We start from the raw sequence: 24,749 nt of genomic DNA on the forward strand, positions 1-24,749 counted from the left end.
TCACATGTTCCATTAAACGTTTCAGAAAGAGAGAAACATCTATGAAGGGTTACAGCGGACCAGGCCCAAAAAGAACAGCAACTTTGCAACTTTTCCTTTTCCTAGATCAGGGGTCTCAAACACGATATGATACTTGATATGAAAGTTTAATGTTAGTGCGGCCCGCGCAAGTTTGATATGGATGCTGTATGGTATCATGTACCCAGAAAAAATTATTACGTTTGATTAATGATCATGTTAAAGGTTGAATAACTGTTAATAGCTATCCTCCCTATCTGTGTGGAAGTGGTAAGTTTTTGGCTATTTAAGTTTAAAGGAAATAACTTGAAGGCTACTGTTTAGGTCGCTAGCTCTCTAGTTTGCGAGTTAGCATGTGTCTCAAGACCCTGCAGTTGCGCAATATGTTGTAAATAAAAAAAGTATAAATGTGACTATAGTTGTGTTTTGTCATGTCTACAGGGCTCTAATAATGCTTTGTTAATTTTAATCTGGAAAAAAATAATTTGTCTACCCACCAACTATATGTGGTTTCTTAAGTTTTTATTATTTGCCGTTTTATTATTATTATTATTATTATTATATTTATTTATTACTGATTGATTGATTTTCTTTATTCTTGATTTGTTCATTTATTTTTCATCTTATGTTGTGCAGAAAAATAAAAATTAAGATATTTGAGAACAGTGGGATGTTTTATCAGAGCTTTTATTGTAGAAAATCGGAACCAAAGCACTGAAAAAGTTTGTATATTTTTCTGTTTTTAATAAATGCGTTTTTTTTGGGGGGGGGGGGGGGGGGGGGGCTGATGCGGCCCAGCCTCACCCAGACCCTAGCTCCAGTGGCCCCCAAGTAAATTGAGTTTGAGACCCCTGGCATAGACAGTTATTAGTCCTACAAAACAATTGTGATCTCGACTCACACTGACAATCGACAGTGCATCCACTGCCCTCTACATTCTTTTATCTGTGGTGGTCTGCCATGAATAAAATTTGACAACCCACAGCAACTTTCCTTTTTTTAAAAACATTATTTGGTGCTATCCACTCACTCTGGTTACATGAATAAATAAGAATATGTGAATGTTTGTGTGTCAGTGTGTGCACAATAGGAAAGAGGTGCCCTCCCATCAGAGCGTCAGTGATGAGGCTCTCTGGGATGATGTGCATGTCAATATGTGGAGTGTGTGTTGTTTGAGGTGCACAGGGTTGGGTCAATGCAGCCGTCAAATGTTTCCATCTCATTTGACCTTCCACCTTCAAGCCCAAGCAGCGCACGGATTAGTCACTTTGTCCTTGATTGTTTTTACTGTCACTCTGCTATACAGTTTAGCAGTTTTGACTGGCACCGTTAAAGAGGGTTATTACTGTACATTTTGAGAGCTGTTTGTGATATTTTGATGACCTTATTAAACTGCAGGGGATGGTGCAGGTGTGTATATCTGTACAAGTAGAACAATGTGTATAAGCCGCTGAAGTCATGAATCATTAAGTAGAGCTTTGCCTCTTTCATTTTTAACCATTACCTTCTTACACGGCCTTGAAGCACAATGGTGTTTGCACATACCATCATCTATTTTCTTCACATATTAACCACTTAACTAACCATGTTGCAAAGCGACAACATGGATCCATTGACGGATGGAATCATTCAAAGACAAGAGGAAGTACAGAAATCTAAGGGGGAAATGTTTCTGTAGTGTAATTTTCATGGACAATGTTGTAATATGAGGAGGTGTCTTCTCATTGACTCCCACTCTAATTTAGGTTTCTGGGTCAAAGCTGCTTCTAACAAGCAACTAATAGGCACCGACTTTGGCTGAGGATGATGAGGGGCTGAGGATGTGTGTGCGTGTGTGTACATACACATATACATATACTGATAAAAATCTAAATGAATCAAAATGAAAAATTGTGAGAATATGCATTTAGCACATTTGGACCCTAATGAGGTTTTACATAGAGCAACAACCTGCAAAAGCAAAAAGGGGGTAATTTTTTGAGCGATGGTCTTCAACGTTTCAGCAGCTGACAAACAGCCTATTTCAGTTTAATTGTTGTTTTCAATAAATTGATTTTTCAAAGTGCTTTTTGTCTCACTCCCCCTTCTTGCTTTTGCATATTATAGCTCTATTTAAAACCTCATATTGAACCAAATGTGCAAAAGATAAATTCTCGCTATTTTTTGCATTCTGAAATATAAAATGTGAGTTGTAAATACCAGCATTTTGTTAATGTTGTGGCAATACAAGCATATTTGTCATGAAAAAAGCTATGAAAACAAATGTTACAAAAATAAGGGCCATTTTCATTTATTTCATTGTAAAAGTAGCTCTAACAAGAACAAACATTGGTGACCCCGATAAAGCCAACAGTACACATAAACATTTACATTTAATCGATGTGATTGGTATCGGACAATTTCACTCATGGATTATCGTTATCGGCAGCATCGGAGCATGATCGGAGCATCACTTTTATTATTTCTTATGGGAGAATTTGATTTGGAGCAATTGAATTAGCGACCAGTCCAGGGTGTACCCCGCCTCTCACCCAAAGTCAGCTGGAGTAGACTCCAGCATACCCCCGCGACCCTAGTGACGATAAAAGGCATAAAAGAATGGATGGAATTTGTTTTGGATAACTTAGAGATGGCCACCGATAGTGATGGAAATGGATGGTGTTCTACTGCTTTTGTCGTGTGAACAAAGTGGGGGAAAGCTGGCGAATGAGAACCAACAGTACAGACATGACTACGTCCTGCTCACTGTGGAAATTCTATCAGTTATGGAGCAGGTCATGCTTATGTAAGAACACAATAAATGGTGGCCTCCAGGCTTGTCTCAGCTTTGGCTGTCAAACACACACACATGCAGAGAAAGGCTGGACACACACTTTAAGTTCACATTGACCCATTCATGCTTAACCATTAAATTACATTTGTTTTAAATAAATAGTTGTTAGACGAAACGTAGCTGCTGCTAGTCAAGTCCACTCGGCACCATCTTTTCTGCTAATCTTTAATGCGCTCAGCTGACAGCCTCAATTAACCTTTGATGAGGGCCCACATACAGTTTTAATATACACGGGTCAGGAAGACACATGCATAATAATAATTCACACATGGACAGGCACGTGGAGCCACTTAATTCATATGACTTTTTAACGCATAGGCATTAAAAGCACATACTGCCATTTTCTCCGATCCATCCTTCTTCATACTCACGTCCCATCATACATAGAGTACAACCTGTAGGCCAGTATCCAACAATTCGCTTAACAACACAGTTAGCAACACACCTTAACTCATTCACTACTAAAGACACATTTTTCAGTATTTTTTTTTATTCCCAAAGACGAATTAATACATATTTTATGTTTTTTTGCACAAGAGACAAAAAGAGGTGATGTTTGGTGTAGTTTTAAGCCGTAAAAACACAAATTGCATTTTCTAAGAGTTCATCATACATCTTTCCCATGAGTACTCCACAGCATTCAGGAAGCCAAAAAGCATGGTGCTGTGTGGTGTGCACAAAGTTAGGCATTGAAGGGAAATTTTAATGCATGCATACACTCAGTTCCATATTCCTGATATTTTGTTAAAACTACTGCTAATTACTAAAGAATGGAAAAAGGAAGAAACACACTTTTTTCTGATGAATGATGACTAATATTTATTTTGGTATGTACCATGTTTATGTAGCTCAGTGCTTCTCAAATAATGGGACAGCCCCCCAGGGAAGCACAGGGAGCGAGACGATTTCATTTGAATGCAGACCTACCAACATGTACAAATTTATAGTACTCAACATGGAATTTGACTCTTGAATATGCATATGTGGCCTCTGTTTTGTTGCTTTTTCCTGGTTTCAGCTTCAAGTTCAGTCTGTACAGTATAGACAAAATGAATAAATATTATACGTAGTATTTCAAAAGGGGGGTGCACAACACGTAACTGGTAAGTTAACATACAATAACAATGAACTACAATTCTATGTGAGTATACGTGAGTAATCTATGCAAGTATGTGAGTGAGTATCACCAGCAAAACGCAAACATCAAACTTTCGCTGTCACAAAGTGCCCGCAAGGCATACTGGGTAATCCGTGGGCAACTCTTCCCTACACCAATAAATCAATAACTTCATGATCTGTTGTTAAATAATGTTTAAAAACAAGACATAATGGTGCATATTTCTTATGATACAAGCCAAAAACCTCCCGCTAATGATGCTCATAACCCAGAAGTATTCTGAAAAAACAGCAATTTCTTTACAAAAAGCAACACAGACGTTTTTTCTTCTTCACTTAGACATCATTGCGTTGTCACATTAACATGCTGTGTTACATGATGAATGGTGTCCTTGATAAAACACAATCTATCTACACCAGCTGATGGACATTGGATCACATGGCGAACACAATGCTTTGGAACCACTTTCATCCACTTGAAACCACACACACAAAGCACACACTGAGCATGACTTGCAGCTATGTGTGTGTCCCAGCAGCGTCAGCTCCTTGCAGTCTATTTTTATCTTTTAATGCCACAGTAAACCAACGCAGGCCTCCTGCTTGATTAAACCAAATCGCCCCTACGGGCACAAGTACAGAAATACCCCCCCCCCAACATCTGATAGAGCTGTGAATGTTACACACTATGCATGCGTGTGAGTTAGTGTTAGTACTCATGGATGACAAATACCTGTTCAGTAGAACCTTCCCCTCAGGTCATACAATTTGGAATTCAGGAAAAGTCAAACAAAACTTCATTTTAAATCGCTTTAACTTTTCCTATTAACAGTTCTTAACTTCTCATTACACTTGAATGTAATGAACCCAGTTTCCAGCTTTAGAGGACTACACTCTATGTTATAATGCAATCGTTGCAGGAGCTCTGCCTTTTCCACTGAGCTTAATTGTAGCATTGCGATCTGTTCATTTGTAGTGGAATAACACCTCCAGGACACTAGTGGGCTGTGCATTATTCCTCAGGTCTTTCAATGGCACTTTAGGTAACAGCTATAAAAGAGTTTATAAGTAATAAAAAAAGTGCTTTGTTAGCTTATCATAAATTATACAGAGACTGTAGCCATTGTGTAGCTTGTCACTACAACTCTGTACAGTAGATGGCATCGCAATTCTGCTTTTAACTAGGGAGGTAAATATCTTCATGATAGACGATTCAATTAGGATCTAGATACACTGGTTTATACTGTTAACAGAAAGATTCCATACGATTTGATGCAGTGTTAAAAGAAAACGATATGCTTCGATTCTACAGTTAAAGTTGTTGATCTAGACCTTAATCTTGCATTGTAAAAGAAAAATTGTAAAAGATGTAGTATTCCTACAGTATTTTCAAATGTGTTGAGTTGTTGAGTATAAGGTTTATTTTTTGGGGAAAAAGGAAACAAAACAATACTTTCATGGAGGTTGAGAGTTCCCTGTTATTGTTCCCTGAACAATAGCTCCTAACCACTTTTTGCAGCATACCGTATTGGCGCATTAGCGTTTCACGTCCAGCACAAGCATAATTCAGTGATGGAGGAGAAAGCAGCGTTAACAAAACAACCAAAAAAGAGAAAATGAGCATGGCTGAAGGCAGAGGAGAAGTGGAGACTATAGACGAAAAAATAGTAAATGCAGAGGTACCTCTGTTATATGGAAAGTTATATAGAGCAGCTGTAGTCCAGATGTGGAGTAGCCGAGTGACTCAACCATACAGTATATTAGCTTCACAGTCCACTAAATAACCAGTGACTGTGATTTGAAGTTGTCCTGTCTCTAGACAATTTTTTTCCTCAGAGGAGAACACAGGTGAAAATATGACAAGCGAGTTGAAATACTTTCTCCAGGAATGGGAGAAGAGAAGAAACAAGTGTGTGTAACTACTGACACTTGATCTAATGTTGTGATAGCAGCTGCCCTCAACAACTGGCTTGCTTTGGACACTCTCTACACCAGGGGTCTCAAACATGCGGCCAAATGTGGCCCGCAGGACACTAGTTTGAGGCCCCCGCCTTGATATAAAAGTTTAATGTTAGTGCAAGCGCAAGTTTGATATGGATGCTGTATGGTATCATGTACCCAGAAAAAATTATTACGTTTGATTAATGTTCATGTTAAAGGTTAAATAACTTAATTTTAATCTGAAAAAATAATTAGTCTACCCACTAACTATATATGGTTTCTTAAGTTTTTATTATTTGCCGTTTTATTATTATTATTATTATATTTACTTATTACTGATTGATTGATTTTCTTTATTCTTGATTTGTTTATTTATTTATCATCTTATTTTGTGTAGAAAAATAAGATATTTGACAACAGTGGAATGTTTTATTAGAGCTTTTCTTGTAGAAAATCGGAAAGCAAAGTTTATTCATTTTTCTGTTTTTTTTGTTTTTGTTTTTTGGAGAACCTGATGCGACACAGTCTCACCCAGACCCTAGCTCCAGTGGCCCCCAGGTAAATTGAGTTTGAGACCCCTGCTCTACACAGTGCCACAGGTAAGGTTACTTTTAATGTAATTATTTGGAATTATATGGATTAAGGATTGTAGCTTTTTATTCCTCATTATATCGTATAAAAATATTGTGATACATGCTAAGGTACAACCCCAATAGAAATATATGACTGTTAGGCATTAAACTTGCCATGTGTTGTCATTCATGCACCAAACATCACAAGGTGTATTTCAGAATAACACATACGGGCTTTTTTCCAGATGGTGATTGATTTAGGTCAAAAAGGCTAGTTGTACTTTGATGTTATTGTCATGAATCAATGTTCTTTGTTGAAGTGATGGGCTGCTAAGCTTTGGATGAAAAGTCAAGAAAATAACGCAAAAATATACCAATTCCAAATTATCTGAGGCAGGAACATACTTGATATCAAACATGAATAGTTAAAGAGTGTTTTCACTCTGAAACGCATGTCCACTGTCATCCGTTCCTCTCACATCAATTAACACTTTCACTCTAACATGCACACAGTGTTCCCTGTGCTTGTGTGTATGTATGTGTTTGCACCTGTGAATGAAGGCAGCAGCTGTGAACGGTCCATTTCAGGTTACCAGAGTGAGAGATAATGATGGTGGTGGTGATGGTGTAGTAGAAGCAATGCAAGACTGCGCACAGCTGGATTTTCCTACACATGATCTCCCCCCCAAAAAACCTGAAAACTGCACATTAGTCAATAAGGTTTCGTCTCCTCGGTTTGTGAAGCTGTTGTAGCATCAGAGAGGAGCGTAGGAGTTCTTTGGTTCCACAAGAACAAAAGCATAAAAAGCATTTCACAGCTGCGATGATGCTCTTTACACGACGTACTGCCAGTAAAACAATAATGGAATCATGCATTCATGTGGACAACAAAGGGACACAAGCTTCCTAACTGAAAGCTCACCGACATTTTCTTCTGGATGATCTAAAATACAGAAGGAAGTGGAGAAGATGTATTTGATGTCCTGCTGATTGCAATAGAGAGAGGACGAGAAAGAGAAAATGTAAAAAAAATAATGAAAAAAATTACAAATTTGTATTTGATTGGAGGAAATAAGTACTTTATCAGCCAGCAAGCATTCTGGGACCCCACAAACCACTTAGTCCTGTCTGTTCAGGAATGTACTCCTAATGTAAACTTATTCTGTTTATAAAAGACACTTGTCTCTTTCCAGTCAAACAGTCTAACACAACGAGCAAGAATCTTGGTGAGTTTAAGACCACAGCTGCACAAATTCATAAATAGAAGAAATACAAGAAAACAGTCAATCACCCTCACTCTGGATCCCCATGCAAGAGTTCACATGATGAGGTGTGGATAATTGTGAAGGACCAGCCCAGAATTATTAGCGTGGAGGTGGTTGATGAAGCATTTGTAACACACTTTGCTACCACGGATTGACATCCTGCAGTGCCCGTAAGATGAAAACGTTCTGCTTTGGAGATAAGATATACAAAATATCATGGTGTGAGATCAGGTCAGGTTTTAAGAGTGGAACCCAAAAGTGTCCATTCCTCACATCTTTCACCAGAGCTTTGTCTGGCATGTGTGAAGGAAGGCGAGGAGGTGTGAGAGCGGCTGCGAGCAGGGGAGACGCTTCAATTTAAATGTCAAAAACCGTCTTTGAGTCACAACAAGATGGGTGGAGGGGGGTCGGTATGAGGAGTTTGGGGGCATGGGGGAGATAGTGTGGATGAGATTGGATTGTGGATTGTGTGGTTTATTTATTGTACAAAACTGTAATTATACAGCATAATGTTGCAGATAAAAGTAAACACAAGAAAAGTCAATCATTAATTAATTAATGCATTAATTTGTTCCAACTGTGAGTGTGCCCTTATGACAACTTTTAATTTATCTACAAATTAAGATATGGGCTGCACGCCGGATGATCGGTTAGCTCACAGGCCTCACAGTTAGGAGACCCAAGTTCAATTCCACCCTCGGCCATCGCTGTGTGGATTTTGCATGTCCTCCCCATGCATGCGTGGGTTATCTCCAGCTTCCTCCCACATTACAAAAACATGCTAGGTTAATTGGCGACTCCAAATTGTCCATAGGTATGAATGGGAATGGGAATGGTTGTTTGTCTATATGTGCCCTGTGATTGGCTGGCGACCAGTCCAGGGTGTACCCTGCCTCTCGCCCGAAGACAGCTGGGATAGGCTCCAGCACCCCCGCAACCCTCGTGAGGATAAGCGGTAGAAAATGAATGAATGAATAAGATCTTTATTTGAAATATATTGCGCCAAACCAGCTGTTTTCTGGTCAGATCTCTTACCAGATGTTTGCTCCACCTGCCTGCCCAGCAGCGCTGCCACAGGGGCTGACTTGTCCATTTGTGAATGGAAGCTAATCAGTATGGATGCAGAACATACAGCATAGCAGGAACTGAGAGAAGATGATAAATTCTCCTGGACAGGCGCCATGCTGGAAGGAAGCCCTGTGGCCTCTACCAGCCACATGGACTGCCAACTGGCTCTGGCCTTCATCGTGTTCCATGGAACTACTTTGTTTTGTCCCTTCTCACAAAGATTCATAAATTCATTATCAGAAGCCACACATATTTGATGGTCGTACTATTTTTAAAGGGGACCTATTATGCTTTTTCCACTTTTCTGACCTATAAATGTAGTTAGAAGGTTGCATTATCGTGTTAACAATAATGAGGTTTGCGCATTTAGAAGTGAGCCCTGAAAGAACTGTGGGATGGCTCAAAACGCTCGGTTTCAAAAAGCGTGGTAAAACCGCCCTTTGTGAAGTCACAGAGGGGCTTCCTTATATATACAATCTCTGCCCTTCCCCAAACTCTGCTTCCCCCACCATCCCCCAAGCGCTGCTCTGCTGTTTACTTGCTAGCAATGACTCATAAGGGAAAGCCACATTTGTTTACAATTCCTAAAGATGCCTCCACCAGGCACAAGTGGTTGGAGTTCCTGATTCCCTACCAGTAAAAGAAATTCATTTTCATCTGTCAACGGCATTTCACACTGGGCTGTGTTGTGAACAAGCGCCAGTATGCAGCTGGACTTGCCCACAAACTTGCTGAAACCTTTCCAACGTGCGGAAGAGTCAGAAGGGCAAGCAGTTTATTTTGTGTAAGTCATGGAGCAAAAGAACTTCTCTGTGTAGCTTCATAGCATACAGGAAGCGGGATTGCTTATAGCCTTTTCCCACCACAATTAGTGTCTCTACCCAAGTTTTTTTACACACGGGTAGTCACGCAAAACACATTACATGTTACCGATGCTGTAGATTTGTAGAAAACCGCTAAAATGCAAAAGGTACTTAACTTTAAGGTGTGTTGACGTGTTGAAGTAACCTCTTTTCTCGAGAAACGTCAGACTGTCCAGCCTCTACCTCTGGATTCAGGATCCAACACATATGGCTGTATGTTAAAAAGATAAATCGCTGTTTATAATCAACTTCTATACCATTGATCAACTCCTATAAAGTTAGCGGCACAAGCCGGAACGCTTTCTATGCACTCAGGATTGTGAGCCGAGTGGGCGAAATCGCTGTTTATTATCAACTCTCATACCGTTGATCAACTCCTATACAGTTAACGGCCCAAACCGAAGCTCTTCCTATGCACTGGCAGTGTGACCAAGCACAGGAGAGTGGGCACGCCTGGAGGCGGGCCGTGGGTGGAATACATTAAAACAGACAGTTTTTGCGTGCCCCACAAAATACAGCTGAATAGGTTCAGATTCTGGAAGAACTAGAACGCTTTCTGTGCTAGTTATCGTGTGTAGATGCACTATAGGAGTCCACAACTCAATACAAAAGGCCAAAAACTTGCATAATAGATCCCCTTTAAATAAGATCAGTGGATCCCACACATTTGTGATCCAACATGCGATTCACATTCACACAAATTTGCTGATTTTGGTCCAGGGTTTTGTCCAAGGAAAACACATCTCATTCATTTTAAGTTGATAATAAAAAATGTAAATAAACTATACATATAGTACTGCATTACTTTATAAATGGCATAAGTGTACCTAACATGGATGCTTTACCGGTGTCACGATGTGATGGCAGCGCCCTGTGTGTGGCATCAGCAAGGATAGCTTCTACAGTTCACTTTACCCAAATCTGGCCTCGTAATTTGTAGCAAGATAAGCACAAGTTGACCCCTTAAGCAACAAAGCCACAAAATTGTGACAATAAACATTGCTGAATATAACAAGCCATTTCAGCAAATATGGAGCCAACAGCAGTTAATACTGTCCACCAGGAGATGGCGGACATCTGTAACTTTTAATCTAACCAACATTTGCGGGCATGGTTTTACGCAAAGTATATGGTTTCTAGGCTTTTAACTACCGTGTACTAGCCAAGTGAGTCCGCCAGCAGTCCACAAGCAGCATATACCTTCATTGATACTTTGCTTAGCCATGTTTGCAGGTTGCAGGAGGGGAGGTGTTGGATAAGACGGGGATCGCGGCATAGCCCGTCGTACCCGTGGGAGAGTCCTCTGCAAAAAAATGTCCTGTTAATTGAAAGATTAGACCTGAGAATAGAATGACCCGGATGAATGGCAATATTCAGAAGTATAATAGATGGATAGATACCCTCTATCTATGTAATAATAACTGTAAATAATAGTGCTTGAGGCAGTAGTGCTGTTCAAGATACCACTGTAAGTGAAGATGATGGCTGGGTGTGCTCGAGGGATGAGGAAGCGTATCACAAGTAGATCAGACATTTTGAAGAAGTGGTATTGTGGAGATAGGGATCTGACAAATTCCAAGCCTGGTGACATCATAATATGCACATTAGATGATTAAATTTAGTCCTATCACGCACTTTGATCTGATTTTTCTAATTTACAGTATGCCTTTATCTCTTACCATTTTAAAGCTACATCCTTTTGAAATAGAAATGTGAAAACTGGAAGAAGAAAACTAAAGAGTTAATAATATATGATTGGAAGTCATTACTAGAATTATAACAAGCAAGCAGTGTGGATCGCTTAGACACTGTTGGGAGAAACACTTTCCAACAGCTATGTGCTATCATTTCTCACCGCTTCAGAGGGAGATGGAGGCCGACAGACGTAAGCGTGATTTTAGCATTAGCCTGATGACCTAGCCAAAAGCCAGTGTATGAGTCCATCTGTTCTGTAGATCATTGAACATGATTGTGTGAGGCATATTCAGGACTTAAAGGTCCCAGACATGATTAACTTTGCTTAGATATATTGTATATCATTTGTACTTGTGTTGTACATTCTGTTGAATTTGTTGAAAGTGAATGATAATTCATGGTGCCATTCATGATGTAATGTATTCAAGGTAACACTGCTCAGCTAAAGCAGAGTACACAAAAACATTTGGCAGGTAGATCGACTTGGTGCAGTATATTTTTCATCAAAATAGTAGTCATTCCAAAATGTTGTGCTGCTGCTGGATGTCCACAGCGTCCAAGTGATACTGTAAGTTAGTTATATTTTCCAAAAGACCTAGGTTTAAGACAACAATAGACAAAGCAAGTACAGAGAATGAAAGACAACACCTTACGTTCTGTCTTTGTATTGATCGACTGCTTTGAAGGAACACCTTCTTTACAAGCAGCATTTGTCTTGAATGCATGGTATGAACACGTCTATTCCATAGTAGTGACAAGGCAGCAAAGCATTATACATGTTATATTAACATCTTTCACAGCAATATGGGACAGTAAACCTGGATTGTGCATTTAGCTTGTTAACGTCTGTCAAATGGCAATTGACGAGAGATGGGGAGGGCTCTGGGACCAAATCCAATATAATTATTACAACAGTCACTTTTATTGCACATGTTGATTTGAAATTGGAGGAGAATGCCAACATCAAGTTAGCAGAAGGAGTAAGGCGTGTGCCAAAAATACCATACCAATTACTTGCTGTTTTTTGCCATACGGTGGTGATCTTAAAATGTAACCCCACTCATAGCGGGGTTCTACAGTACACAGTATGTATAAAATGTATAATTAGCAAGTTCTTCAGCAGTTTTGTTCTACTTTTAATGACAGATTGTGTTTATAAATTGTGTTCCACTTTATTATTATTTATCGAGTTCCATCACTTTGGCTTCCTGTTGAACGATGGAGCTTTTATATTAGTCAGTCTGAGAATATTTTCTCCAGGCTCTTGTGCATGTTGGACATTGATTCCGCCTACTCATCACAAATTGCTGTCTTGCTACGAGCTTGGCAATAATGCAATGTGGCCAAAAACAATTGAATTTACAAGCATCCTGCAGCCTCACCTTTATGTCTGTCATCTTCCATCTCCATTTTCATGTTCTTCCTGTTCCGCCTGGAGAGAGTCAAAGTGCTTTTCCCGGAGGTCGGGTCTGAAGGACGTGGGTGAAGAAAGAGCTGTTCTTACGCTTTTGAAACACAGTCATGTCTTTGTCTGGATATCAAGTTCCTGAGCAACAGTAGCGGCTCTGTTCTCGCCTTGACAGTTTATCAAGTGTGTGAAGAAATGGACCATAAGAGCCTGTCCAATAGGAAACGTATTTTATCATTTCAGCCGTTCATCCACACAACAGCGGTGTTCTGGGTGTAAAAGGGTGTCAATGTTAAGCAGATTTACCCTTGGTCGCAATCAAACTTGTGGACTTGGTGGCTTGAGGCTGACACTAAGCATTCACATTAGAGGATGTACCTGCTGGTGCGCTAATGACCCTGTGATTCACACCAGTCTCTTCCCGCCTTGCCAAGCTGTTGCACGGGCACACCGAATCATGCCAATGCCATTTTAGCAGATACCATTTGATCCTGAAAAAAGAACGTTTCTCGGTTTCAACATGGCAGAATCAAACAGAGTTTGTGTATATAGGCTTGATTATATCACCACCCTTTATAACATTACGGATCCAATACAAGAGCTCCATGCAAACTGCATGCTCCATGCCCCATGCAAGCATTTTCAGGTCCAGAAAAAAAGTGTTCTGTTGTTTCAGCCTTTCATTCATATGGAAACGGCGTACCAGAATTGAAAAGCCGTCACGCCAACATAATATCTGAATATTTTGACTGACATGACTCACCCCAGTCAATATTCTCATGATATTTTTCTTATATTCCAGGAATACTCACAGAAGTAAATTGACTTTGTCGTCAAGTCTAAACAAACATATCAGATTTGTGTATTCTTTGCTGTCCTATAATTTGGTGTGTCACGTGGTTCCGACTCCATGTCTGCTTACAGTGCCACATGTACGTTTACCTTGTGTATTACATAGGGATGTCACAAGACACTCAGTTTACGTGAGGAGACGATACGCAAGATTGGGTCTCTGTGAAGGAAACGAGACAAGATTACTTTTCAGAAAGCCAAATGAAAAAATATATGACAATATATTGCAATATACTCATTTTATTTCTACTATGCTACACTCTATGGCAGGGGTGCTCACACTTTTTCAGCATGTGAGCTACTTTTAAAATGACAGAGTCAAAATGATCTACCCACTACAAAAATGCAAAACATCTATTTATTTTCAAATGTATTGAGGATTATTTGTACGTACAATGTATGTTGATGTACCTTACATAATCAAATGAGCCAATATTGCAAAACACACATAATTAACAAATAACATTTTTTGTAATTACCTCCACATTTCCCTTCTTTGGTACTGCGATGGTAGAATGGCATATGAGGCAAACGCACTTCGAAAAAGACATTGTGAAAAAAAAGTCCACCTCCCATTCCGTATGGAAGTGATATGTTTTTGCCTTTTTACTTGGTCCAGCTCCTTCACTCATTTTAGTGACCATAAACTTTAGCGAGGGCTTGAAATCTGACGCAATTCGCCAACAAGCTTAGCACTTTGCATCGCTGTTTACGCATGAGCGGTGACCTAAAGGTCAAAATTCAGTTGTCATCTGACTGGTTGTCCTGTATGTCAATCAAGTAACGGGGATGGATGATAGGCTGACATCGTAAGTTCTGCTGCACTTAGAGACGTTGTGTGATTTGATTGGTCGCCCGAAGGGCAACATTCAGTTGTCATCTGAATGGCTGCCCTGTATATCAATCAAGTGACGGCATTGATGCTAGGATGATATTTTTTTAATGTCACGCCGCTATCGACCAGCGATCGACCAGTACCACCTCCGCGATCGACCGGTAGATCGCGATCGACTTAATGAGCACCCCTGCTCTATGGCATCGGACTCGCGTCCATTCATTGAGACAAAGCGACTGTCATGCAGTTGTCATGCGCTTTGTTCATACCTCTGTTATATGGACCAAACATACCAAGGTACTGAAGCCTGTGGATAGAGTGAACTCTCTTCTTGTCTGTTTGAAGGAGTAAAATTGACATACATGTACATGGCAATGTATTGATGCTGTAAAAATGATCAGGCTGCTTTTCATTTATTGTGTGATTAATTAATTTTTAAATTAATTATTGTCCCAACGCCTTGTGCCAACAAGACTTTTTTAAGAACTCTTGTCATGCTTTAACCTTGCAACATCTTGTGACACCCCTAGTATTATATAATTTTCATGCAGTGATCCGTTCCCGTCTGAAGTATTTACTAATCCGGCACAGTGTGGACACACAAAAAAAATTTAAGCACCCAGAGAAAATTCCAGGAATATTTCCGTGTTGGCAGGGCCTTAGTCCTTTTAAACACAAAGGTTTAAAAAGTCTGGTTGCTCACACAAATGTGCAAACACAAACACCTTTTAGACTGTAATCAGAGAGAAGCCCTGCAGGAGGGCAACTTAACAATCTCATGAATAACTCGAAAATCAGTGGTATTAGTCATAACAGGGACACAGACAAACACACAGACACGTGCAAACTGAAGGCGAGTGCGCGTTTGATCACCACAGGCTTGGCGAGATGCAAGAAGGCCAAGCAATAAGCCAAAGGGCTCATATCCAAGAGCTCCTCTAATATCAGACACCAGTGAAGTAGAAAATCACAGCACTCGCCAGTGGGCCTTCTCACAAACACACACACACACATGCACACATAGAAATGAGTTTCCCCACAGGACTGGACTCTATGTGTGATTAATCACATTTTGTCTGTAGTTAACTTGGAATTAATCGCATTTAATCACAGACATAAATACATTTTAATCTATAATTAGTTGGGTAAATCTCTGTGGTAAATGATTAGATGGGGAACGACAACAATAACTACATCAAATGTTATGTAAAGGAATATCAGCTTGGGAAATATGGGCCATGATTTTAAAAATAATATACAGTCAGAAAGCACATTTTTACAGTGGAAAAAATGGGATTTAAAAAACCTATTGAAAACGAAGACTCTTCATCGTTTTATTTACACAACAAATGTACGAGGAAATTAGACTGCTGCCAAACCTGATGCAGTTGACACGCTGGTATTCATGGCACAAAATAAGGACATGCTTGTGTCTTCTAAAAATGTTTACCTATAAAAATACTACTCCTTAATATAAAGTATTGAGTATATGAGTTGCTGATATAAAAATATATTAAAATGTCCACATAAACAAGGCATTCCTTCATATTGTTTTTTTTGTTCATATTGTTTGTCTTTTGTTATTAGCTGAGGACTTGAACATAGCCAACGGTTTGTTCTAAAAATATTATATTTGACCTTTTCTATATTCAATAAGAATAAAATAATAATAACATTGTGTTATTTAAGAAATGCCACATTGCTCCTAATTTTTTCCTGCAGGGAGGCCCAGACTTCCCTCTCCCCTCTGCTCCCACTGAAAAAGCTAAGCTTACAGCCTTGCCGGCTGTATTTACAAATCGCTCAACCCTAATTTCTATTCTATTTCAGACATTTTATCTTTTCATTTAAAACTATTATCCAGCCACACAGGACAAAAACAAAAACTGTAGTTGTGAGTGTGATGTCTTTGTCAAACACTAAATATTGTGTATATTGTGTATTTCTGTGTCAAAGGGTGTAATACACGCCTGTTGTAACACTACTTTTGCTGCCATCATGTCTTCAAACAGGGTCACGACTATTTCTGTTTGTATCACCGGCTCTCATTACATTCCCCATCATCACATGGACGGTTGCTCTGTGTGTGTGTGTGTGTGTGTGTGTCATGAACCTCATAAAGACACCATGAAGAGAGATACCAGAAAGAGCCCAATTGAACTGTCAAAGTGAGTCACATGACAGTGCGACATACCTCATTCACAGTCAACTACATCTGTTGAATTTTAATCAAGTGTGAGTTATGTCGTGTCATCAAAAAACAGCAACTGTGAGCAAGCAGTAATGTGCAATCCCAGCTAGTCTATGTTACAAAAAATTGAGGTTGACTTGAGGAAGGGAAAGAGAGCTGAGGAGTGAAATATTGGCCTAAATAAAGGAGGAAGAGGAGGAGGAGGAGTGATGCAAGTGGAGAGGATTAGGAGGGAAAAGCAGGATGGTCTCTATGACCTACTTCCTGAATTCCTCGCCAATCGTTCCTCTTCACCGGCGCCTTTTGCGTGCTGAGGACACACAACGTAAATACTGTACACACAGACAAGCCAGCAAATGCCTTCAGATTAATTTGTGACCAACATACAACACAACGGATACAAGATAAGAACCCAGAACCCAAACCATCTAAACACTCAACAACACTGGGTCTTCATTCGGCGGAGAAAATAAAACTCATGAATTGAATTACCTGTAAACATATGAGCTGTGTCACATATGTTATCTTTGCAAAGATAATAATGATCACTTTTGTTCACACTGTCAGAGAGCTGTCGGCATGCATAAGCAGTAAGTATACATTGGTCACACATAATGTGCTCCTTCATAATTTATAGACATCCCACATTGATGCAGTGTTAATCCACCCAGCACGAAAATGATGCAAGGATGCAGGAATATGGAATTATTTCTATAAGATACCAACAACCACAGATGGATACAGATAATAAAAATGTAATTTTCTTGCACATGTAGTACAATCAGCTGCATGACAATAGAGTGGCATCCCTACAGAGTTTTTTTTCTTTCTCTTCCTGTGCTGGCGTGATGTTGTCAAATCAGACATGTCTGGGAATTAAATTCAGGTCATTAGCTGCTGAACTCGTCACTCAATGCAGGAAACAGGGAAAACAAAAGGCCTGAGGGATGCCGATGAGAGCTCTTCTATATATCCTTTATTTATAGGATTCAGATGCATGGTAAATTGACTGAAATCATGTCAACATAACAAGCTCAAAACATCTACATCGTCTAAAATGTAGAAACAATGTCAATAAAATAAGATTTCTCTGTTTCGTTATGCATTAAAAGTGAGGGAAGTATTTTTCACATCAATAGAGAATACAAAAAAATACAGCACAGCCCACAGAAGTCATTGCTAGTCCCAGGCCCAAGGAGAAGACACAGCTAGAAAACCCTGTTCTGTGGTTAAAGTCTCCATTTTGGGACCACTTGGCCTTTCCGGTGAAATATGTAGACGGATAAAGACAGTGGATAAGACAAAAGCAGTGTGCCACCATTGTTCGGAAATCATTAAAGCTGTTTAGACAAAATCTAAGCAGTCTTATGTTTGGCATTTTGTTCCCTTACTGACCCAAAATGAACCGAACCTTGGCCTTAAATCCAAGGTGATTTTTTTTACTCACCTAAACAGTAGATATCCACAAATCCCACATACTAAACATTTACTTTATTTGATATGAAGATAGTAAATAACTTAGCAATCTTCCCATGCATTATGCATGCAGCCATACATCCACTCAGACATGCTCTTTCAACTGGGAGACAGTTGAGCCCCCCGTGGGAGTGGAACCCATCTTCCACACAAACTGACAGCACTTCAAAACGCTGCCCTCCAGAAGAGAAAATATGAGTGGCTCTCTAGGGGAGACCTGCAATGTAAGTGGGAGTATGGAGGGGTGGGGGTTAAAGATTGACTCTCAGGGTCTTTTTAGCCTCATTCCTGAGTGGAACGTCCGTGGGTGGTGGAGAAACACGAGCCGAAAAAGCCTGCAAAGGAGGGTCCGAGTTGGGGGGGTCTGGCTGCTAGGCAACCCACCAATCGGAACAGGATGCTGACTGTGTGTGTGGATGAAAGTGATTTTAGATCTGGAGAAAGGAACTTACGAGAGAATAGAGAGAATATTTTCCTGCTCCGGGAGTACAGATAATAACATGCAAGGATCTGGCTCATTTACAAACTATACAGAAAAATCAGACTGTTCATTAATATCCACTAGTCTGTCCCGAATAAATAGATGAATGAATAAAACAATAGGAGAAGGAAGACTGATCGGCTGCACATGTAACTGTGCCACATATGATCAGATCAACATTGTGTATTAGAAAAGCCAACAAAATAAACTGACATCAGGAAGGTGCCATATACAGTATGATATATAGGAATGCGTGATATAAGTAATATGCAATTGAAACTAGGGCTGCAGCTACTGAGTATTCTAGTGAAATTGTCGATTAATCGAGCAATCGGAAAAACATATTTTTGCCTGGTTAAAAAGCAAAGCAAAATACATTTGCAGGAAATAATGAACAATCAATTGGTTAATTTTTTTAGACAATCAAGCCATAAATGGACATTGTACATAGTGTAACTGGTGATTATTTTTAGGACTTTATATACTATATATATATTGGCTTGTTGTTGTTGGATTGTTATGAGGATTGTTATTTATTCTAAATTATTTAAATTATTTGTACAAATTACTGTTTACACTGTACATTGTTGTTCATATTTGATGTAATCTATTTATTCTCCACATTATTATTTATTATTACACGGGAGCCAGGCAACGACATTTCGTTGGCAATTTCACTGCTGTGTTATTGTGCAATGACAATAAAGAAAGTCTATGTCTATATATAACTGATGTCGGTAATACGTTATTCTTGCATAACCTTTTTTTCAGTAACGAGTAATCTAACCCGTTCCTATTTCAAAACAAGTAATCTGTGGTGAAAGGACATTGCAGGCAGCCGCTGTTAAGTAACTGAAAAGGTAACTAGCAATGTAACTTTGTTACTTTCAAAATAAAGTAATCTGTAAAGTAACTGAGTTGTTTTTAAATTCAGTAATCAGTACTCAGTAATCAGATTACTTTTTCTTAGTAACTGTAACATCAGTTCTATATTCTGTGCACCTCGACCACCTTTTTCCACCAAACATGCTCTCTTCTATTGTGGAGTTGCGTCATCACCTCTTTTTGCCTCTAGCACAAAGAAATTGGGAGCGAGTGGTCTGGTTGGGAAAAAAAAAACTTGGATAGTTTTATGATACTCACACTTTTGGCCCTGTACTAGATTATTCTTCATTCCATACCATTATTGTTCTTGCAAAGTTAGTAACTAAAGTATCATTACAAAGTAGGAGTGATAGCGTTAGCCAAAAAGACTGATAGTCTTGTCCCATTTCTCGGTCATGCAGACGGGAGGATGATCCAGTTTTATAAAAGTGATTTTGTTGGCCTGGGCTATCCGTTTAAACAGAGCATGATTGAAAAGGTAAAAAAAAACTTCCAAAGCAAAAAATTTCCTTCAGAGAAACCCTGGCCTTGTGTAAGTGCACACTTAATAGAGAATTTAATACGGAATGGCACAAATTCAAGGATTGATGTGGCGGCAGAGAGGCTGCAAAGAAAGACGAACAATAAAAAAACCATGAGAGAAATGATTCATGATGACAGAGGCCTGAAACAGGATGAAGATACATGCTCTGATGTAGAGTGTAAACACATTGAAGGCAAATGCTGGAGAAGCCCAGCAACAGAACGTGCCTTAAATAGCTAGATGGTCACAGATAACGTGACGCTGGAGCAAGCCTGGCGGCCCAAGGCATGTGTTGTGTTTTGCTGCGCATGTATGGGCCCGCTGCTGACAGCAGCTTAGTCATATAGCAGATCACATGACCTCGTCGGGACTGACATTCTGAGAATTTAGACCTCCCATCATGGCCGTCGGAACGACACACCTTCATGGCAACACACCTGTTGAATCTTCCGGTGTCCCGGTTTTGGACACACATGTTCCTAATCAATGAATATAAAACATTGAGGCTCTATTGTGATTATTTTCTTACAATAATTTAAATCCAAGTTGCCTGCAGAATTGATTACGATACACCCCTAGTATGTTGTCTTATCAAGCCAAAGTAAGACTCACACAATTTGTTTCCAGATGCTGGTCAACGTAGGATTTGTTGGGATTTTGAAACAATTATTTTCTGATAGGAAATAAGATAATCAGTTCCAGGATCAAACTGTTACCAATCTAAAAGCTTTAAAAACCAACGAACCAGTTTTCTCAATCATAGTGGCGTAAAGGGGAGCTATTATGAGTACTGTGGTTCTCCCCACCTCCGTGGACGCACAGCATGTCCGACATTAATTAACCTTTAACCGGCGAGAGCACGCATCTTCTGCCTTCTGCAACAGTTTGGCGAATATTTCATATTGATGTTCACAAAAACAGTCCCATGTGAAATGCCGTTGACAGCAAAGAAAATATTTTTGTCTTGCTAGAACTTACCAACTCCAACCACTTCTGTCTGAGCTTGCCTAGTTGAAAGAGGTATCTAGGGCTGGGCTGGGCGAAGCGGACCAAAACTCATATATTTATATATTTAGGTTGAATATCGATATACAATATACATCCCATTATTTGCTCCACAAAGTGAATTTAGACAAAGGTCAAAGCCAAATATGCATGCTAACCCATCCTATTTTACAATGTGTAATTTAATTAGTTCTGATTATTTTGTCAAAATCTTGCTATCAGTCAAATTATCTTGTGTTTATAAAAGCACAGATGTCCAATATGGACGCCCCCGAATGAACATGCACCGCCAACACTTAGACCAAAGACGCCAAAAGACTTAGACAACATGGAAAACTAAAAGTGACTCCTGAGGCTGGATTTTGACATGTTTTATGCTATCACAACACATAAGATGGAGGTGTAAATCCAGTGAATGCAGTTCTCATGTTGGCCGACAGGAGGCCGTCACCTCCTACTCGAGTGTTCCTCATGGCGTTCCACTGCCTCTTTAAGGATTATGTTTGACTGCATGACTCCCAAATCTCACAAGTTTTTGCCACATTAAAAATATTCCAGACCTGTTCATGCCTAAAAACACCTGCTCTGAGAATTCCATAGATACGGTCCCCTTTTGACAAGCTATGGGTAATCATGTGATATCGTCGCCATTGTTGTTTGGATAATCAGCTTACAGTTTCCTTTCTTTTTACTTGGACGAAACCTGATACGACGGCTCAGCCAGCTTTAGCCAGATGCTAATTAATCCGCAGCTCTAAAGCTTCTTAATAATGCTGCAGACCCCGTTGACGAATGGATAAGTGGGGGAGGACAGTAGCCGTGTTCGTGTGTCGCTGTAACTAATTTACACATTGATTTGAGCCCTGCGGCTGCTTACCAGATGAGACATCTTGGAGATAGTCGAAAGGGAGAAAGAAGCGACAAGCTTGGACTTCAATGTGGATGTCCTTCTTTCCTCTTTAACTCCACCCTCACCCCTTACTGTACCCTCACTTTTTCTTCCCTCACATGAGACTTACTGTATCTCTCACACAACAAACAGGCATATTGTGCCCACTTAACTGATAAACATGGCGACTTTCCAAAAAGGCAGTAGGGGCAGCATGAAAGCTCTCTTGACTTTTTCCCCCCTCAAGTCGGAACTAATTGTTATGGTAATGGTTTCATTTCATTTGAACAGGCATACAAGTTACAATGGATTACATTACATAATTCAAATCACAGTTCCACATGTCCAAAAGGAGTAGGACATTACCATCACCAAAAAATTTGTAGTGGGTTATATCGGCCATAGAGCAGTATTTTTCATTAAGGTGCAATTGAAACAACATCATAAAAACAGTATGAGGATTTTGCCCAATCACTCATGGGATTTTCCATATTAAAATCAAAATAGACATGATAATTTACTGCATATGGTTTGGATTAAAATTTAAAGAGAGCAAGATGCAGGAAAGCAATAAAGTTTGATGATTGGTTTTGTTTATGTTGACTTCCACCAAAACCTTAAAATTCAAGCTTAAAAGTCAAATGATGTAAACAGGATGCTGCAAAAACCGCCAAACCCATTACAATGACACCAGCATCTTCTTGTAGGTAAGAAACAGCCAGTCGCAGTGAGCCACAGAGAATCAACTCAAAATGCAGAAAAGAGGAAATAAACAATGAATTTCTCATCTCATACAGGGGAAGCAATAAAACACTTCCAAATGTTCACAACAACTATGTCCACAATCTGTCCAGCCATCAAACCACTGGCCACATCACAATACATCACCACAACTCAACCATGTAACACATGAGAAGACAAGCTAATCAAATCTATGACGCACGGTAGTTGCACAAAAACATCCTAAAAACAAGCGTCCATATGGCAACGCAAAAGCAAAGACCATTTGATGTAAACTTTACGTTACACGTTACGGTACACAGGTAAATGACAAACAGATTCCATTGTGCAGCAGCATCAATCTCATATCATCATCATGATCATCATCTAGCAAGTCATGGCTACTTAAGCAGCCAGGCGGCGCTCGGCCACAACGCTGACTCGCGCCGTCAAGTCTTTCAGGCGGGTAACAAAAGGGCCAAGTAGCTTGTTCTTTTACAACAAAAGCAATTAGAGAGGCAGCTTTGAACAGACAATCACAGAGCAGAGACAGTGAACAGTCGCCATGGCAAAGTGTTCTGCATATTTCTGGGATAAGACAATGCTTCTGATTTGGCAATACCACATTTATTAGGGCAATTCATCACGACCAAAATGGCAACGTGCATGTAACGGTTTGCGGTACATGGACTCACCCTGAGGGCCTCGATGACCAGGTCACGGGCCTCCAACTCTCCCTCCATAATGCTCAGCAGAGTCAGCAGCTCCGGCTTGCTCAGGTTATCCATGTTGAAATCACATTTCTGTAACAAGAGACACAAAAAATAAGTCAACAAAAACCCTAAAAGTTCATTTTCATGTTTTTAATCACAAAAGTGGAATGGATGAAGTGGATTGATGAACTGCTGATTGGATGAACAAGGGAGGGGGCGGTAGTCTAGTGTGTTCAGTGAGTCTCACAGAACAGAAAAACGGTGTGGGTGTTTTGAGTTGAGTTGAAGCAAATCAAATAAATAGCAAAGCAAAACAAAGCAAAGCAAAGCAAACTAAATTTAATTTACTAACAAGAGCATATCAATATGTTTTATAACGAGAAGCACGCTGTAGTTACAGTATGTGATCGGAGCCCATCACATGCTAATTGCCAACGTGGTGACTCCAGGAGAGGCACATCTAAAATATCAAAAAGATCTTCCAATGATGTCAGCAAAAGTCTTTACATTTGTCACTATCGCTTTTAAGATAATAAGTCACAAAGGGTTTGGAAAGTTGCGAGAAAATCACTAAGTTGGCTTATAAAGAGTTTACTTATAAAGGGGCTATCCACACTGAAATGTTTTCAAGTCAAAACGGCAAAGTGTTTTATCGCTTAGCCTCTCATCCTCACGGAAAAGGTGTTCTGGGTGCCCTGGAAACGTATTTTTTGAAAATGGCTTCCAGACTGGAAAAATCTGAAAATGTAGGCTTGTCGGTTCGATAGAGACAAGCAAACTGCTGTTTTCTGAAAACGATGACCTCACTGACCCATCGCCGTCACATGACCAGAAGTGATATCTGACAACAAGCCAACAAAATGTCTGGATATTTCGACTGACATGACTCATCACAGTCAACATTTTGCTGTTTCTCCAGAATGACTCGCAGAAATAATTAGACTTCACTGTAACGCTAGACGAGCCTTGGAAAGCGGAAGACTAGATAGACTTGCACTACATAGACTGCACATGCATTCTTTCTTCTTCTATAGCAGGGGTCTCAAACACGCGGCCCGCACGACACTAGTTTGAGGCCCCCGCCTTGATATGAAAGTTTAATGTTAGTGCGGCCCGCGCAAGTTTGATATGGATGCTGTATGGTATCATGTACCCAGAAAAAATTATTACGTTTGATTAATGTTCATGTTAAAGGTTAAATAACTGTTAATAGTTATCCTCCCTATCCGTGTGGAAGTGGTAAGTTTTTGGCTATTTAAGTTTAAAGGAAATAACTTGAAGGCTACCGTTTAGGTTGCTAGCTCTCTAGTTTGCAAGTTAGCATGTGTCTCAAGACCCTGCAGTTGCGCAATATGTTGTAAATAAAAAAAGTATAAATGTGACTATAGTCGTGTTTTGTC

General features: G+C 39.7%; 1 protein-coding gene across 2 annotated transcripts in view; it reads right to left on the minus strand.

Moving 5' to 3' along the window:
* cttnbp2 (cortactin binding protein 2) overlaps positions 1 to 24,749 on the minus strand; it is a 53,508-nt gene that overhangs the window by 22,612 nt on the left and 6,147 nt on the right. For both annotated transcript variants that reach the window (XM_058074615.1, XM_058074613.1), the window contains exon 2: positions 23,332 to 23,439. In XM_058074615.1, the coding sequence (XP_057930598.1) occupies positions 23,332 to 23,439 (108 nt within the window). The remainder of the gene's footprint in view (positions 1 to 23,331; positions 23,440 to 24,749) is intronic.

The sequence above is a fragment of the Doryrhamphus excisus genome, chromosome 6 (assembly GCF_030265055.1).
Source record: "Doryrhamphus excisus isolate RoL2022-K1 chromosome 6, RoL_Dexc_1.0, whole genome shotgun sequence".
In the NCBI taxonomy this organism is placed as follows: domain Eukaryota; kingdom Metazoa; phylum Chordata; class Actinopteri; order Syngnathiformes; family Syngnathidae; genus Doryrhamphus; species Doryrhamphus excisus.